This window comes from Taeniopygia guttata, chromosome 8, assembly GCF_048771995.1.
Source record: "Taeniopygia guttata chromosome 8, bTaeGut7.mat, whole genome shotgun sequence".
NCBI classification, from domain to species: domain Eukaryota; kingdom Metazoa; phylum Chordata; class Aves; order Passeriformes; family Estrildidae; genus Taeniopygia; species Taeniopygia guttata.
In genome coordinates, this window is record NC_133033.1 from 866,041 (window position 1) to 884,374 (window position 18,334).

An 18,334-nucleotide genomic window follows, 5' to 3' on the forward strand; every position below is an offset into this window, starting at 1 on the left:
GCTCACCACTAGTTCTTAACAGGCACTCATTATGTGGAGATGTGGAAAACAAGGAGTGAGTTCTCCTGTTCACCAGCTTTGTTCTTACCTGCTGAGGCACCAGGAGCTTCTCCCTCCATTCCCTGGGCAAGTGGGAAATCAGATTTCTTCTGGGAATGGCAACATTCCAACCCAGACCACGCGGGAACTCCAGGGCTCTCTTGGGGTCTGCAGGTCCATTTGCTTCTGCCTGTGTTGGAACCATTCCAGGGCAATTGAACTGCCTCCAAAGGCAGTTCCACGAAATATTCCATTTGGAATGGAACATTTCGTGGAGCATTTAACACCAGGTTCTGCCAGGCTTTGGGGAAAAAAATCTCTACAACCTGGGAGGGCAAAGGCAAATTCCAAGTGTTGGTTTGCTGAGGAAAGTGTTTAGTGGGAAAGGAAAACAGGGAATATTTGTGGGCTGGGTTTGTAATTCTGGGATTTCACAGCTGTAAGGAGTGATTTGGGGAATTGCCTTTTTTTAGCTCCTCTCGCTGATACCCTGAAAGGAATAAAACAGATGAAAGTTTGATTCTGCAATTCCAGGTTTTATCAGTGCCCATTATCCCCTGTGCATCCTGACTCCTGGCTGTGCCAACTGCAGATATTAAATCTCCCCAGGATGTGTCCTCTGGGCTCATTTCTTTTGCAAAAGGTTCTTAAATTTTACAAGTTTTGGTAAAGAGCAGCAGTGGTTAAATTGCACAAAGGGAATGTTCTCTTCTTGTCCTTAAACACCTGGAAGGCTGAGATGGGATGTAAAAAACCTAAGGGAAGTGAAAAGAGCTTTGTTTTTTTTTAAGAAAATGTTGATTTTTATCTAACTAGAGGCACATTTCTTTGCTTAGATGCCCATAATTATTTATTCTTTTTCTCAGCCTGAGGTTCTTGAACAAATCCAGAATCTGAAGGAGTTGTGGATGGACAATAATTCCTTGCAAGTGCTACCTGGGGTATGGACATTTATTTTAGGGACTTATTGGGTGATTTGGTGATTCCCATGTTTGTCTGGCAGGGAACACCTGCCTGTGCATTTCCTTGGGTGGGTGCAGAGAGTCATTCATTAATTAATTAATATAAAATTTTTTGGGATGATTAAACACAGAAAAGCTCCTGGAAGGTGGGAATTGGGAATATCCCTTGGATCTGACTCCAGATGCAGAAACAGCTCAGCTGCATGCCCAGGAATGCCAAATCCCAGCAGATTTAATGAATTTGGATCACATTAATTAACTGGGAGGGGTTAATTTTGTTCCTTTGAGGTTGAGCCCACCCAGCCCTGCCGCAGGGAGAGCAGCGATCCAAAGGGTGCTGAGATAACTCCAGATCAGCTGGATTTGTGTGTTTGTCTCTAATTAACGCTCTAATTAACAGCTCTATCTGCTCAAGTAACTCTGTCTCACGTGCTATTAAGTCTATAGGGAAGTTAAAACAGCTCGTGTACCTGGATGTGTCCAAAAACAGGATCGAGACGGTCGACCTGGACATCTCAGGCTGTGAGGGGCTGGAGGATCTCCTCCTCTCCTCCAACATGCTGCAGCAGCTGCCAGATTCCATAGGTGAGGGAAGGTCTGGGGTTCCCCTCTATTTGATAGGTTTTTTAATTTTTTAAAATTTATTTTATTTTTTTTTTATTTTTATTTATGGGATCTTCTAATCACAGAGCAAGGCCTGCCATTAAACCCCAAAGGAGGCAGAAAATGGTGTCTGGACAGTCCTATTTTTGGAAAGTCAGGAGCACAATTCCCTGTTGCTCCACCTGGTTTGCTGTTTTAAGGAAAAGAAGCCAAGAAGGACAGAATTAATTTAATTTAAATGTAAAAATCAGTCTGAGAGTGACGATGGGATTGCTGCTCACTCACAGTGGAAAAAGGAAATAAAAAGGAAATCTTTCAAATGATGAATTTTCTTTTTATTTTGACTGTTTTACATGCATTGAATTCCTGGATTATTTAGGATCTGTGGAAATTCTGGGAGCTGAGTGGCTGTAGGAACATTCCTCTGTCCATTGGGATATTTCCTTTCAGTCCTGAGCCCTTTTCCCTTTCCCTTTGAACACAGAACTGTAAAAGTCCTCCATTTTAAATCAATTTATTCCTATTCCGACATGGATTTCTAATTATTGCTGCTAATTATTGACACTTTTACTGGGTGTTTTCTCCTTTTATTATCTGTCTTGTTCTTCTACATCTCCCCATCAATCCCAGGATTTTTGTTCCGTGGTTTTCTGCCCAGATTGGTTTTTAGAGGGCATTTAGCAGGAATAAACCCATTTGGAATGATACTCCCTAAAACCCAGAGCAGAGCTGTTCAGGGTTAGAAACCACTGCCTGTGGGATTCCAGGAGATCCCCATGGGAGCTGTTTATCCATAATTTCTTCCTGCAGGATTGTTGAAGAGACTGACAACTCTGAAAGTGGATGACAACCAGCTCACCATCCTGCCCAATGCCATTGGAAAGTGAGTCCAGCTTTCATCCTTTTTAATTAAAATACCTTTCCCCTTCTGCTCAAGGAGTGTGGGTTTTCAACTAGAAAATAAGACAAATATACTGAATTGTGAAGTAATTTCCAACCCCCAGGTTGTGACATTTAAATTTGGAGCACCACTTTTAATCCTGGGGATTTTTCGGTGCAAGGGGGAAGAAGGTAAAATATATTCAGTTTTCCAAGAGGAAAACCAAAGATTTGGGTGTGAAACAATCTGGATGAGCAGAGCAGCGAAAGCAGAAGAATTTGGGGGAAATCCACCTGTTGCCATGGCAACAGCCAGGGCTTGGAGCTCACAAGGATCTGGCTGTGGCCTCACAGGGATGGAGAATTCCTAAAATATGACAGAAACCTCTGTGGGCAAGCCAGGCGGATTCCAGGGGCTGGGATCATGGGAAGTGCTCAGGATGCTCTGCAGCTCTGCTGTGGGGGGTCTCAAATGTCTCTGCCTCCTTCTGCTGAGGGGCTGCAGCTTGGTGCTTCCAAAATCCTCCAGAATGATCCCATTCCACCCCCTTGCCAGGGCAGGGACACCTCCCACCATCCCAGGCTGCTCCAAGCCCTGGCCCTGGCCTGTTTCAAGAAGATTTTAGCTGTTGTGATGCAGTTTGGGAAAAATAATCCATATTTGTGACCTATTCCAGCTGCAGCCACTGAAAGCCCAGGTTGGCTCATCCTTGGAATGTTTTACATTTATGGGATTTTCATGGAGAGCATTAAAAGCTGGTGATGGAAATCACTGAAGGACAAATCTTTGCTCCCCAAATCTCTGTGGAGCAGCAAATTCTCATCTCAAGTGAAAGACCAGAAGGCTGCAAGATCTCCTGGATGCTGCAAAAAGATGGATTTAAATCCAGCTTCAGCAGTTTTGGAGTCTGGTTCTAAAACCTTTGAAACCTTTTTTGTTTCTTGCTGAAGGGAAATCCCCTTTTTTAACCCAGTATCTCTTCAGTGTTTGTCATGGAGCCTTGATTACATTTCCAAAGGCACAGCCACTGCTCCAAAACAGGATTTCAGAGCAGCTGGGATCGCCTGGGATCTCCACCTTGTGCTGGAGCCACTGGCTGTGCTTTTCCAGGGAAAAATTCCCTCTCCTCTAATGAGGCAGAGTGTTCCACATCACAGCAAACGTGGCTCTCTGACTCATCCCTTTGGATGGATTCCTGCTGGGTGTCTTTCTCCAAAACTCCAGAGGCTGTCACTGTCACCCAGGGATGGGCAATGTGGAGGAGGGAACATTCCCTCTGGGATTCCTCCAGGAGAGCACTCGGTGCTGGCTCCATGCTCTGCTGGGCAGTTCCACCCTCCTTTTTGGGATTTCTCTTCAAAGGACCAGCCCGTGGTGGCTGTCAGAGCCTGCAATAGGCCTGGATGAATCAGACATTCCACACAAACCCAGGGATTCTTTTTTGGGATTTCTCTTCAAAGGACCAGCCCGTGGTGGCTGTCAGAGCCTGCAATAGGCCTGGATGAATCAGACATTCCACACAAACCCAGGGATTCCCGTTAATTCCCTGCTGGAGATGCTCCCTGTGGGATCTGGGTGGGTGGGAAGGTGCCAGGGGGAATTCAGGGCCCCCAGCTGGGCCTGGGGCAGTGTTTGGGGCACAGGTCCAGTCTGTGCCAGAGGAGATTTGTATTCCCAGGTTTTAGCAGGGAATGGAACTGGAAGAGCTGAGATCAGTGATGAGGAGGAGGAGGAGGACAGGGAGGGAGCAGATGAAGCTGTGGCTGCCCCATCCCTGGAAGAGTCCAAGGCTTGGAGCACCATGGGATAGTGGGAGGTTGCCCTGATCTCTGTCTGAAGCCCTTGGAATTCTTCCCCACGTTCTTCAATATCCTCAATATCCCAGAAAATCTGAACGACAGCGTGGGCAAACCAAGCGGCCTTAAAGCGGGTACCAAAAATCCCGTTGTTATGGACTTCTGCCAGGGAAATCATGGAATGATTTGGGTTGGGATGGACCTCAAAGCCCATCCAGTGCCACCAGGGACACCTTCCACTGTCCCAGTGTCCAGCCTGGCTGGGACACCTCCATGGATCCAGGGGCAGCCCCAGCAGATTTCCCTTGGACGTTCTTCCCTCGCAGGGCTGGTGGCACCTGGGGCTGCTGAAGCTCCCCGAGGTTTGGGGCTGTTAATTTGGTGCTGCAGGCCCTGCACAGCCACTGACCAGGGGTTTCCCATTCCAGCTTGTCCCTGCTGGAGGAATTCGACTGCAGCTGCAACGAGTTGGAGTCGCTGCCCTCCACCATCGGGTACCTGCACAACCTGCGCACCCTGGCCGTGGATGAGAACTTCCTCCCGGAGCTGCCCCGAGAGGTGAGCGCCTCTCTGTGCCCTGTGCCAGGCTGGGCTGTCCCTGGGGGGCAGCCTCACATCCCTGGGGTGTCCCTGGGAGGCAGCCTCACATCCCTGGGGTGTCCTTGGGAGGCAGCCTCACATCCCTGGGGTGTCCCATCAGAGCCAGCATCCCATCCCTGGGATGTCCTGTGGGATCCAGCATCCCATCTCTGAGATGTCCTGTGGGATCCAGCATCCCATCCCTGGGTTGTCCCTGGGAGGCAGCCTCACATCCCTGGGGTGTTCCTGGGAACCAGCATCCCATTCCTGCCCTGGGATGTCCTGTGGGATCCATCCCATCCCCAGGATGTCCAATGGGATCCATCCCAATCCCTGGGATGTCCCTGGAATCCAGCATCCCATCCCTGGGGTGTCCTGTGGGATCCAGGATCCCATCCCTGGGATGTCCCTGGGAACCAGCATCCCATTCCTGCCCTGGGGTGTCCTGTGGGATCCAGGATCCCATCCCATCCTTGGGATGTCCCATAGGATCCATCCCACCCCTGAGATGTCCCGTGGGATCCAGCATCCCATCCCATCCCTGGGATGTCCCATCAGAGCCAGGATCCCATCCCATCTCTGGGATGTCCTATAGGATCCATCCCATCTTTGGGATGTCCTGTAGGATCCATCCCATCTCTGGGACGTCCAGTGGGATCCAGGATCCCATCCCATCCCTGGGATGTCCCATCGGAGCCAGCATCCCATCCCATCTTTGGGATGTCCTGTGGGATCCATCCCATCCCTGGGACGTCCCGTGGGATCCAGGATGCCAACTTTGAGATGTCCTGTGGGATGCTGGATCCCTTCCCTGCCCCCACAGATGGATCTCAGGTGCTCCTGGAATTCTCTGGGCGTGCCAGAACAAACCTTGCCGAGGTGCTGGGTGGTAAAACTGAGCAGTAAATCCATGGGAAGTTGGGAATATCCCTGTGAGGAGCCCCAGGCGTTCACTGAGGTCCCTGCCAGCAAGGAAATGTCGTTTTCTGGTTGAATTTTGGATTTTCTGCCTTTTGTGGCTTCCAGTAAAACCCAATTTAGGCACCGCCCGACATGAAAAGTGGAAATAAGCATTCCCAAATTTGGGATTCCATCACTGTGGCTTCTCCATTCCCACAGATTGGGAGCTGTAAGAACGTGACTGTGATGTCCCTGCGCTCCAACAAACTGGAATTTCTGCCTGATGAGATTGGCCAGATGCAGAAGCTGAGGGTGTTAAATCTGAGTGATAACAGGTACAGTTCACAGCATTTTTTTTTTAGCCAATTTAAGATTTTTTTTTTAATTTAAACTTTTCCTTTGAGGCATTTATAAAGATACATTTCTCTAAAATATATTTTTAAATTAAAAAATATCTTTGGAATTCCAGTTTTAAAATAGCGTCATTATAATTTAATTTATTTAAACTATAAGGAAAGAATCTTGGTTGTTTTTTCTTAATCTTTATGGTTTGGTCTCAGCTCTTTTGACATGTAAGAGAAAACTTCAAGAAAACTGAATAAGGCAAAATCCTGGATCTTGATGTGTTTTAATAGCTTCAAGCCCACTTCCTTCTTTTATCTCCTGCTGTTTCCATGCAAAAAAAAAGAGATATTGTCTATAGACTTGTAATATTTAATGATTAAAAAGCTGATGCCCAGGGAACCAGGAAACAGGACTTATCCTGCATCCACTGAAATCCAAGGAACATTTTTAATTTCCTTCATCAGATTTTTTTTTCAAACCCCAGATTTCATTTGCCAAACCCCAGATTCATTCATTCAACCCACAGTCCTTATGCACAGCACTGTGCTTAAAAGAGAAACAAAATGCTCCAAATGAGCTGGCCTTGATCCCTGTCCTGTGCTGCCACAGGCACATGGAAAATCTGAATTTCCTTGGGATTTATCCATGGGGATGTGCCAGGAGTGTGGTGATTTGCAGTATCAGCACAGGTTTGCTGGCTAGTGCAAGACGTGGGGGGGTGAATTCCATTTTCTCTCCAGGAGTTGCCATCCACACTCAGCAAAAATTAGGGAAAGATTTCCCAGCCCAGTTTCATTGCTGAGATTCAGATTGGACACAAAAATGTAAATTACATAAAGGCATGGAGAACCCCCCGGAATATTGTCTCAAATTCCTTCATTCGGTTCCATTCTGTCCTGCATTGCAATTCCGTGGCACAAATTCCATCCTATCCCAAATCCAGTGGATTTCCAGGTGGATTTCCCCAAGGCTGGTCCCTCCTCTGCCCTGTGGGGACACAAAGGAGGGGACACGGGGCAGAGGACGGTGCTGATCCAGGATTTCTTGGGAGTGAGGAATGCAGGGAGCCTTCCCTGGCCCGTTAAACCACCCTGAGCAGGGTCCCTGCCCCCTTTTCCAACCCAGAATTGTGCTGACACTTTGAGCTGGGGAAGCAGGAAACTGTTGGGAGGTATTTGGGGTTTTTTCTCATTTTTTCCCCCAGTGGTTTTCCTGCTGGTTCCATCACTGCTGTGTAGGACTGACTGGGATGCTGAGGTGGGACAGGGGCAGGCAGGGCTCCCCAGCTTGCTGGGTTCCAGCAGAATTCCAGCTCCCTGCCCAGCTGGGAGAGCACTGGGATTTCCACTGGAGAGGAAGGGGATTATGGGACCAGTCTCCCAGAGATGTGGGGTGGGATGTGCTGTTCCATGGGGTGGAATGTGGTGTTTGTTCCATGGGGTGGAATGCGGTGTTTGTTCCATGGGGTGGAATGTGGTGTTTGTTCCATGGGGTGGGATGTGGTGTTTGTTCCATGGGATGGGATGTGGTGTTTGTTCTATGGGGTGGGATGTGGGGTTCCATGGGGTGTTCCATGGGATGGAATGTAGTGTTTGTTCCATGGGATGGAATGTGGTGTTTGTTCCATGGGATGGAATGTAGTGTTTGTTCCATGGGATGGAATGCAGTGTTCCATGGGGTGGGATGTGCTGCTCCATAGGGTGGGATGTGGTGTTTGTTCCATGGGATGGAATGTGGTGTTTGTTCCATGGGATGGGATGTGGTATTTATTCCATGGGGTGGGATGTGGGGTTCCATGGGGTGTTCCATGGGATGGAATGTAGTGTTTGTTCCATGGGATGGAATGTGGTATTTGTTCTATGGGGTGGGATGTGGGGTTCCATGGGGTGTTCCATGGGATGGAATGTAGTGTTTGTTCCATGGGATGGAACGTGGTGTTCCATGGGGTGGGATGTGCTGTTCCACAGGGTGGGATGTGGCAGCTGTGTCCTTCCCACTCCCCCTCAGTGGTGTCTGGTGACCCAGATCCCAAACCTTCAACCCTTAAACGTGACTGAATCATCTTTAAACGTGGTGGAATCATCTCTCTACTCTTCTGGGGTGGTTTGGGAAGTGAATCTTTCCAAACCTTTCCTCCTCTGTTGCTCCCAGCTCCGGCTGAGTTTGAACATTGCCCTGCTGAGATGTTGGGATAATTCTTTTGCCATGGAACTTCCCACATTAATGAAAACTCAAAAGTTCTGACATTCTGCACCAAACAGTTTGAATTAAGTCCAGAGACCTTCTTAATGTTGGAATTTTAGTGAATTTTTTTTTTTTACTTTCTGCGGTCCCAGCTACACATTCATCACCATTCCAGCAATCCCTGTTATTCCTTTGGATGAGCCCACGTGTTCACACCAAAGAGAGCTGGGGCTCTGCTTCCTGCTGGAACATTCCCGTGTTCCCACAGCAGCTCTGGCCCTCTGCTGTTCCCTGGACCTGGCAGAGGTGGGAGATCCCAGGAGCTCTTTCCCTGGAGCCCTTGGAAGAAGGGACACATTTTGCTCAGGGGAATCAGTGTCTGAGTCCCTTCTGGCACATTTTGGATCTCTGATCTTTGCCACTACAGACCTTCACTCTGTTCCATGTCTTCTCCTCATCCCTGGATGTTGGGACTTGTTGATCTTTGAGTTTCAGGATTTCCTTCAAACTCCCACGTTGGAATTCCACTTAACCCAAGGCAATGCCTCCAGCTTTCCTCCCCCATGCCACACCCTCAAAGCTGTGTCCAAACTTCTCATCTCCACACCTGGGAGTCCTCTCTCCCTTTATCTTCCCAGCTCCAAACCTTTCCAAGGGGAATGCAGAATTCTCTCTCTCTGCCCAGCAGAGCCTGCAGGGTTGGATCTGGATCCAGAAGGTGCCTGTGGTGAGGTGTTTGTGCAGGAGCAGCTCTGTGGAAGCTCTGGGAGCTCCAGCTCATCCCAAATTTCTCCCAGGGGTGGCTGCTCGGCCTCAGGCACTCGTGGGAGTCCAAAAATCCCAAATTCCTTACCAGTAACCGGTGTCCCTGTCCATGGGTAGCCACAAACACCTTGTCTCCCAACTGCTTCTCCTCTCTCCTCAGAGTCCTTCCAGGTCTGAGCCCTGTGATTGAGAGGTAGAATTGTTAGAAAAGTCCATTTGGGCTACACTTCCCACAGAGCCTCGGTTACTGGTAAGTGACCTTTCTTTTAGTTCCAGATAGTTCCTAAAGAGCTGAGAGAGCCCCCACTTCCTGCTCTTGAGAGAAACCCCTCTTTCTGTTCCTAAAGGGATTGAGAGAAACCCCTCTTTCTGTTCCTAAAGGGATTGAGAGAAACCCCCCTTTCTGTTCCTAAAGGGAGTGAGAGAATCCCCCTCTTTATATTCTTAAAGGGCTGAATGAATCCCCCCTTCCTGTTCCTAAAGAGCTGAGAGAAACCCCCCTTTCTCTTCCTAAAAGGACTGAGAGAAACCCCCCTTTCTGTTCCTTAGGGGATTGAGAGAAATCCCCCTTTCTGTTCCTAAAGGGATTGAGAGAATCCCCCTCTTTATATTCTTAAAGGGCTGAGTGAATCCCCCCTTCCTGTTCCTAAAGGCCTGAGCCAATTCCCCCTTCCTGGCCCTAAAAATCTGAGAGAACCCCCTCTTTCTGTTCCTAAAATGACTGAGAGGACCCTCTCTTTATGTCCTAAAAGAGCTGAAAGAATCCCCCCTTTCTGATCCTAAAGGGCTGAGTGAATTCCCCCTTCCTGTTCCTAAAAGAGCCAAGAGAATCTCCCTCTTTCTGTTCCTAAAAGGGCTGAGAGAACTCCCCCCTTCCAGTTCCTAAAACAGCTGAGTGAATTCCCCATTCCCATTCTTAAGGAGCTGAGTGAATTCCCCTTCTCTGTCCTAAAAAAGCTGAGAGAATCCCCCTTTCTGTTCCTAAAAAGACGGAGAGAACCCCCCATTTCTCTTCCTAAAAGGACTGAGAGAACCCCCTCTTTCTGTCCTAAAAGAGCTGAGAGAATCCCCCCTTTCTGTCTGTGATTCTGGGGCCTCTCCCACAGAAGTCAGAAAAGCTCCTCAGACCTCACCATCCATCCCCACAAATTCCATTCCCCGTGTCCTTTCCTCCTTCTGGTCAAGAATTAGGATTTAGTCAGGGTGTTTGCATATGTGCTGCTACAGATGAAGAATTTTTCCTGCACTGCACAATTTAAAAGAAAAAAAAAAAAAAGTGTTAGAAAAAGAGGCTGGGGCTTGGCTTGGCTGGAAATGTTCCAAGCCCAGCAATGATTTTGGGTGCTCCCCATCCTTGAGCTCGAATTTGAGGTTTTCCCTTTCAAAAACTTTAAAATCAGGCCTTGTTTGATGTTTAAAAGTTGTACCCAGGGGTCTTGGCAAAGCAAATGAAAAATGCAGAGTGCTGTGATTGGTTGGGAATGGAACTGGAAAACCAGCATGGAATGGTCTTGTCTCACATCATTCCAAGGGGTATGAACAGTTCTTCTCCCTCTGATTCCCACCTCTCCACCCGAGTTCCCTGAGCGTCCCAGTGCCCTCCCAGAGGCACTTTTCCATCTAGTCCTGATTTTGTGTTCCATTCTGAGGTGCCAAAAAACATGGGAATCACTTCTGTGGGATGCAGGCTCTGAGTCTGGCACAAAAGGGCTTTTCCTCCTGATTTTTCCCAACTCCCATTTAGGATTTGGTTTTTCCAATGCTCCTTCAACTCCCAGGAGCTGGGAGCGCCTCGGTCCATGGCTGGGCCAGGCCAAGTGTTGGGAAAGAGCAGGGTTAGGTGGGAAATGGGGAAGGAATTCCTGGATGTGAGGGTGGGGAGGCCCTGGAATGGAATTCCCAGTTTTGCCATGGCTGCTCCATCTCTGGGAGTGTCCAAGGCCAGGCTGGAGCAGCCTGGGATGGGATGGGATGGGATGGGATGGGATGGGATGGGATGGGATGGGATGGGATGATGGGATTTGAGGTCTCTCCCAACCTAAACCATCCTGAATTCCATGGTTCTATAAAACACCCTTTTCAGAAGGCAAAAACTTCAATGAAGATTCCACAAATATCCTGCCATCCATTCCCATTCCCACTCCCAGATCCCTTTTAGGAATTTGTGTTTGAATGTCTCCTTAAAATGCTGATTTTTTTTTTCCCTGCTCCATTTAATTTTGTCATTTAGGTGCACTATGAATATTTATATTCTTTTAATCTTTGGTCTAATGCTCTGATGAAAATTAATTTTCCATCATCTTGGAATATTTCTGTTCCAAATCTCCAGTGTCCAATAAAAGGTGATCTGTGAGTGACACTGAGGTTCCTCTAAAGCTCCCTGGGATCAAGATTTTTTTCTTTTTTTCTGTCTTATAGGTGTAATTTTATTACACTACAACCAAAGGAAAATATCAGTCTTTCCTAAGTACCAAAGGATGTGGTGTCAGCAGTTCTACTTTCCAAATAGAACTCTTAATGTGGAATATTAATCAGATATATAATAATAATAGGAACAATAGAAATAACAATAACATTGATAAAATATTGTATTTTAGTAAAACTGATTTTAAAAAGCAGTAAAAGTTTAGCTATTTCTGTGTGATAAACATGCTGCATACAAATCTTTAAATAAATTATTTTGGAAATGAAGGATTCACCTTGTCCCAATATTCTCCTTTACAGACTGAAGAATTTGCCCTTCACTTTTACCAAACTCAAAGAACTGGCAGCCTTGTGGCTTTCTGACAACCAGGTAATGCCTTTCAATATTCCCATTTTCCTTAGAAAAGGGGATGTCAATGAACCCTCTCACTCAATACAAGATTTAGAAGAATTTTAGAAGGGTTTGCTCCCAGCCCAGCTGTAGACTTCCATATCCAGCCATAAATCCTGCTGGGTGTCATTTTTTACCATGGAAAAATCACTTTTGCAGAATTTATTTTACCAGAATCAGCTTCTGTCTCCTCACCAAAGTAGTAAATAAAGGGCAAAAGTAGCAAAGGAGTATTTTCGAAGTAGAAATTCAAGATGTTTGTTCCCAAACTCGTTATTATCCTGTTCCCACCCTTTGCTCCATCTGCTCCTCGCTCCTTGGCTTCCTCTTCCCTTTTCCCACCCATTCTCCCATCCCTGCACATTTTAAACTCCACTGCAGTCAGGGAGAGATCAAAAAGTCAAAGCTGCACAAGGACTCTGGGTCTTGCTTTGGAGAAACCTCATTTCTGTGCCTTTGAAATCCGAGGGGGCCTTTCTTTGTTCCAGGACTCTGGTTTATAGCAGATATTCTTTGGGATTCTATTTTAAATTGAATTATGCAACAGGAACCCTGAGAAATGCAACGGTTCCAGCAGCAGCTGAGCCCTAAAATAAGTCTGAAATGTACATTTAGTTAAAGAGCCAAGCCAAAAATGTGAAAGCTGAATGGGGGGGGGGGGGGGGGGAGTAATACAAAAATATTATTACATTTTAATGTGTTAAATAAGGAATCTTGGGGGGTTTTCCCCTCTGATTTGCATTTTTAAAAATAGCATTGCCTGGCTGTGCAGCCCAGGCACAGAACAGCCCCAGCCCTTTAAATATACAACATTTTCCAGCATAGCCAGGATTGATTTCCACTCTCTGCACTGTGACAGCCGCTCCTGGACCAGAGTGACTTTGGGTAGAGCAGAGCAGTGATCAAACATCCCCAGCTGCAGTCAGACTCAGCAGGAATTCCCAGGGAATGCTCCTTGGGAGTTCTGCTGTGCCCTGCACCAGGTTTACTCCCGGGTGAACTGCCAGCCACCAGGAATTTACTCCTCATTGTTAATTAACACTTCATTAGGATGTTAAAACGCATCCCAAGGGGTGTTTAAATGTGCTGTGCCTGATCCTTTTCCCTCGGAGTACCAGGCAGGATTGCTCATGTCCAATTCTGCTGGGAATGTCAGGAATTGCAGGAGTCAGGAACTGCACGCTCCTGCAGCACCGGGAGCTCATTTTACCTGTGTAAAATAAACTGTGTAAAATAAATTGTGCTCCTGCAGGGCTGCAGCCAGCCTGGCATTCCCTGCGCAGGGAAAGCTGGATCCTGCCCAGCTGCCAGGATATGGATATCCTCAGTTCAGTCAGAGAGAAAAGGAGAGAGGTTTCTGCCAGGCTAAACCTGGGAAGAAGTCCCAGAGGAATGTAAATTATCTATTATCTCTCTTTCTGTTCATATTGTTCATAGATATGTTCTGCCACACTGACCCGAGCCCAGTGCACCAACCAGGTGAAATGGTTTTACTCTAAGACCAATGAAATTAATGTTCATGATGTTCTCTATAAAACAGCAATTTTGAATAAATGGATCATTCTTTGCCTTCGGAACTTTGAGTCACTTTATTGCCGTCCCTGCCTCAACAGCGACACCGGGAATGGATGGAGGTGCTCCCATTCTATTGTTTATTATTATCAATATTCTCATTGTTGTTATTGTCCCATTCCCTGCAGTCCAAGGCCCTGATCCCGCTGCAGACCGAGGCGCACCCCGAGACCAAGCAGCGCGTGCTCACCAACTACATGTTCCCCCAGCAGCCCCGCAGCGACGAAGGTAAAGCCCAGCAGCTCCTGCTCGGGGGGTCAGCCCTGGCCCCCCTGGCACCCCACGGCCACGGGGACATCCCTGGCTTGGCCCACCTGCAGGAATCCTGGGATTCCCGGGAGGTCAGACTGGTGTTCTCTGATTTACACCTTCAGACTGACATTTTCATGGTGACATTTTCTGATTTACACCTTCAGACTGACATTTTCTGATTGACATTCTCTGATTGACACCTTCAGACTGACATTTTGTTGTTGACATTTTCTGATTTACACTTTCAGACTGACATTTTCTGATTTACGTTTTCATACTGACATTTTCTGATTGACATTCTCTGATTGACACCTTCAGACTGACATTTTCACATTGACATTTTCTGATTTACACTTTCTGACTGATATTTTCTGATTTACGTTTTCAGACTGAACGTTTTCTGATTGACATTCTCTAATTGACACTTTCAGACTGACATTTTCACACTGACATTTCTGAGTTACACTTTCAGATTTACATTGTCACATTGACATTTTCTGATTTACCTTTTCAGATTTATACTTTCAGGCTCACATTTTCTGATTGACAATTTCAGGTTGACATTTTCTGATCCACATTTTCAGGCTGACATTTTCCAATTTACAATTTCAGACTGACATTTTCTGATTCACAAGTTCAGACTGACATTTTCTGATTCACAAGTTCAGGCTGACATTTTCTGATTGACAATTTCAGGTTGACATTTTCTGATCCACATTTTCAGGCTGGCATTTTCTGATTCACAATTTCAGACTGACATTTTCTGTTTACATTTCCACATTGACATTTTCTGATTTACAATTTCAAACTGACATTTTCTGATTGACATTTTCACGCTGACATTTTCTGATTGACATTTTCTGACTAACACTTTCAGATTGACATTTTCTGATTTATGTTTTCACATTAACATTTTCTAATTGACACTTTCAGATTGACATTTTCTGATTTACATTTTCACACTGACATTTTCTGATTGAAACTTTCACCCTGACGTTTCCTGAACCCCTTTAATTTTCAGAGAGGCTTTGCAGGAGCAGTGTGAGCCCAGCTCTGGGTGTGCACACACCAGGAATTGCTGGCTCCAGACAGGAGCTGGGGATGTGCAGTTCCTTGGCGTGGGGGCTCAGGGCTCCCAAACTTGGCTGGATTGAGGCTTTGCTGCTGCCACAGCTCCACTAAATTCACATTTTCACGCTGCCCCTCTGCTCCAGGGCTGCCCCAAGCCCTGGTGGTGCTTCCCACCACTCTCATCCCACTTTTATTCACAATCCTGGAGTGGTTTCTCAGTGTCCCCTAGAGTTTCCAAACAATCCCCCAGGTGACCAACAAGGAAAATCCGTTTGGGTCATGCTCACCTCCCTCTCCAACTCCCTGCAGATTTCCAGTCAGACAGTGACAGCTTCAACCCCACTCTGTGGGAGGAGCAGAGGCAGCAGAGAATGACGGTGGCCTTTGAATTCGAGGACAAGAAGGAAGAGGAGGAGAATCCAGGGAAAGTCAAGGTGAGTACTGCTGGATTTGTTCTGGGACTCACTTCTTCTGGGCAGGGTTCAATATGCAGGTTTTGAATTGAGCTGGGTTTGTGTTTCAGTGTCAGATTCCTGCTCTGTCCCAAAGGGAACTGAGAAAGAATTACTGTCTGACTTTTTAAGTTGCAGATTATATGTAATAAATTATATAATTAATTATATTATTATATGTTTGATAGATATTATATCAAAATATAATTAATTATATGTAATTAATTATATATAATTATATATTAATTATAATAATAGGTTAATAATTTATAAATTAAATGTTAAATATAAAATATGTGTTAATTATAAATAATTTATATTATATTATATTATATTATATTATATTATATTATATTATATTATATTATATTATAATTATATTATATTATATTATATTATTAATTTCTACATAATTACTGTCCAACCACTGCTTTTTCAGGAATATGTGAATCCCATAGGGAATCCCATATTCCTCTGAAAGCAGAAGTCAGCTTCTGCTTTAGTGAAACTGAAAATAAAGCCAAAAGCAACCTTCACCTCACAATAAAAAAATTAAAGTGGAATTTTGCCCTTGATGAATTGCAGGCTTATGGGTCATGCATGGAAAACAGCATCTGGGAAAGTTTTCTGTTGTTCCACAGCTTTTATCAGAATTTTCCCTGGGGGTGACATGACTGGAGGTTTCAGCATTGAACATTTTTAGCAGTTTCACCGGAGCTTTATGGATAAATTCAAATAAACATAAATTCTCAACAGGCAGTAACCACCAACACTGCAGGATTTCATAACTGCAGAAGTTTTCGCTTTTTATCTCTCATCAAACTGAACTTTTAGCCAGACAGATGCTAAAATAGATTTGATGATTGGGGTTGTTCTATAGCTTTTTTCCATCAAGGATTTTGAACTTCTGAAAATTCTCTCTTTGGGGTCAGGCTGCTTTTGATGCAGCCCTGGAATGGGATTGGCAGGGAATACAGATTTCCTTTGGGATGGCGAATGTGGATCCGTGAGGGAAAGATCTGCATCCCACTGCTGTCCCCCACCAGGGCTGCAGGAGTTTGGCTGTTTGATATTAATGAAGATTAATACTCCCAGGGGATGGAACTCTTGCTGAAATCCCAGTTTGGGATTGTCTGTCTCATCCCAGCCTCCAGTCCCTTCTCCCTGGCTGATTCCTGAGGATTTGCTCTGTGCCTTGCTCTCAAGCCATGGCCTGAGCTCTGGCAGACACCAAGTGCCTCATTAGGCCACCCCTGAGCACAGTTTCATTCAACCATAACTGAAGCAGAGCTTTTAGTGCTGCTTTCCAGACTTGATCTGTCTTTTTCTGTTGGAATTCTTTATTAAAAGTGACATCCCACTCAGAGATTTTAACATTTTCTGTTCTACCCCACAACGTTTTGCTCTCTCCTGGTTCAGATCTGGATGCCAGTACTTGACACAGTTTTATTTACAAAATCAATCATGCTTTTGCCTCTGAAATATTCCTATGGACAGACCATTTTCAGTTAAAGCCAAAAGTGTGTTTTTCCTGCTCGTTGGGAATTTGAATGCAGCAGCTCTGGCAGGGAGCTATTTAAATCAGCTCACCTACACCGCGAGGTAAACGCTGCCATGTGCTGAATTCCAGATCCTTTATCACCAGCAGGAATTTGAACTTTCCCAGCCTCATCACCCTGACACGCTCTAGGAAAGCTGGGAAGTTCAGATTAGTGGGGTTTTCGTGGAAATCTGTGGTTCTGTCACTCAGTAAAAGCTCAGTCAGGCCTTGGGGATTCCCTGGAGAGCTCTGGGTCTGTTCCCCTGTGCCAGAAAAGAGCCACAGACACCCGGCTGTGTGTGAGCATCATCCATCTCCAGGAGCCAACAGCTCCCAGAGGATCAGATCCTGCTCTCAGCTGCCATCCATAATTCACATTAATTGAGTACACAGAGCGTGGCTGAATTAATTCTGCATTTACAGCAGGATTGTTTGGGAAGGCATGATGGGATGTGTCAGCAAAGTGCAGAGCTACCAACACGCTCCCAGGGGGAGAGATGGGCTTGCAGGGAACCACTCCATCCCTTATTTTATGGCCCTGGGATTGCATTCAGTGCTGACACAGAGGGACTGAGCAAATTTCAGTCCTTAAACTCCTCAAACTCCCCAGACAGACCCACCAAACCTCGAGGAAAGCGCCCTCAGCCCAGAACTGTAACCAGGCTTTCCTTTGCACTGTTTCCATCCTGTACTTCTGCTTCCATTCCTGACTGTAACTCCTCCTTCCCCGCTGCTCAGGTGGAGATAAACCTCAAACGTTACCCCACGCCATACCCCGAGGATCTGAAGAACATGGTGAAATCTGTGCAGAACCTGGTGAGCAAACCCAGCCTGGGGGTGCGGCCCGAGAACTCGGCCCCAGCCGCCACCACCGACCCCACGGGCAAGGACAAGTATGAGCACAAGTGGCCCCTGACCCCCAAGGAGATCTCCGTGGAGGTACTGTGAAGGACCCTTGCTCCTCTCCAGAATTCCAGACTCTTTTTTTCAGGGTTTTGAAGCCCCAGAGGATGTTCTGATCTGCTGGGAGCCTCAGACCCGAGAGTTCCTTGTTCTACCTGTAAAGTTTCATGTTGAGTTGCTGGGTTGCATTCAGGTTTAGATTGAGCTGCTGAATTTCATCCAGTTTTAGACTGAGTTGATGTTTTCCCCAGTGCTGCTGAGTTTTTGGGTTGAAATCTCCCTGGATGGGAGTTTTGCTGTGCATTTCTTCCAGCACTATGTTAAATTTCAAGGATGTGAGGTAGGGGTGTGACAGGAGGATGGGCCCAGGCACCATTTCCATCCCATTTCATCTGTTCAAGACTCCTTGGGTCTGTGTGCCAGGGGGTTCTGCCCTTGGGATTGCTGCCAGGAGCAGGAATCCAATTAACCCTGCCCAGAGTTAATGAAGGCATCAGGAGAGCTCCTTCCAGCACAGGGAGCAGCCCTGGATGCTGTGAGCTGCAGAACCCAGCTCTTCCTGGGGTGTTTGCCAAGCACAGGGACAAATCCTACCCCAGGATTAATCCCCAAAAGGTGGATTCCTAAATCCTGCAGTCCTGCTGGAGCTTGGTCTCATCTACCCCACCAAACGAGG

General features: G+C 46.4%; 1 protein-coding gene across 5 annotated transcripts in view; it reads left to right on the forward strand.

Moving 5' to 3' along the window:
• Positions 1-18,334, forward strand: part of LRRC7 (leucine rich repeat containing 7) — a 96,171-nt gene that overhangs the window by 54,876 nt on the left and 22,961 nt on the right. For all 5 annotated transcript variants that reach the window (XM_030279495.4, XM_032749806.3, XM_032749804.3 and 2 more), the window contains exons 8-16: positions 906-980; positions 1,442-1,586; positions 2,415-2,487; positions 4,709-4,838; positions 5,979-6,094; positions 11,778-11,847; positions 13,569-13,668; positions 15,073-15,197; positions 17,494-17,694. In XM_030279495.4, the coding sequence (XP_030135355.3) occupies positions 906-980; positions 1,442-1,586; positions 2,415-2,487; positions 4,709-4,838; positions 5,979-6,094; positions 11,778-11,847; positions 13,569-13,668; positions 15,073-15,197; positions 17,494-17,694 (1,035 nt within the window). The remainder of the gene's footprint in view (positions 1-905; positions 981-1,441; positions 1,587-2,414; positions 2,488-4,708; positions 4,839-5,978; positions 6,095-11,777; positions 11,848-13,568; positions 13,669-15,072; positions 15,198-17,493; positions 17,695-18,334) is intronic.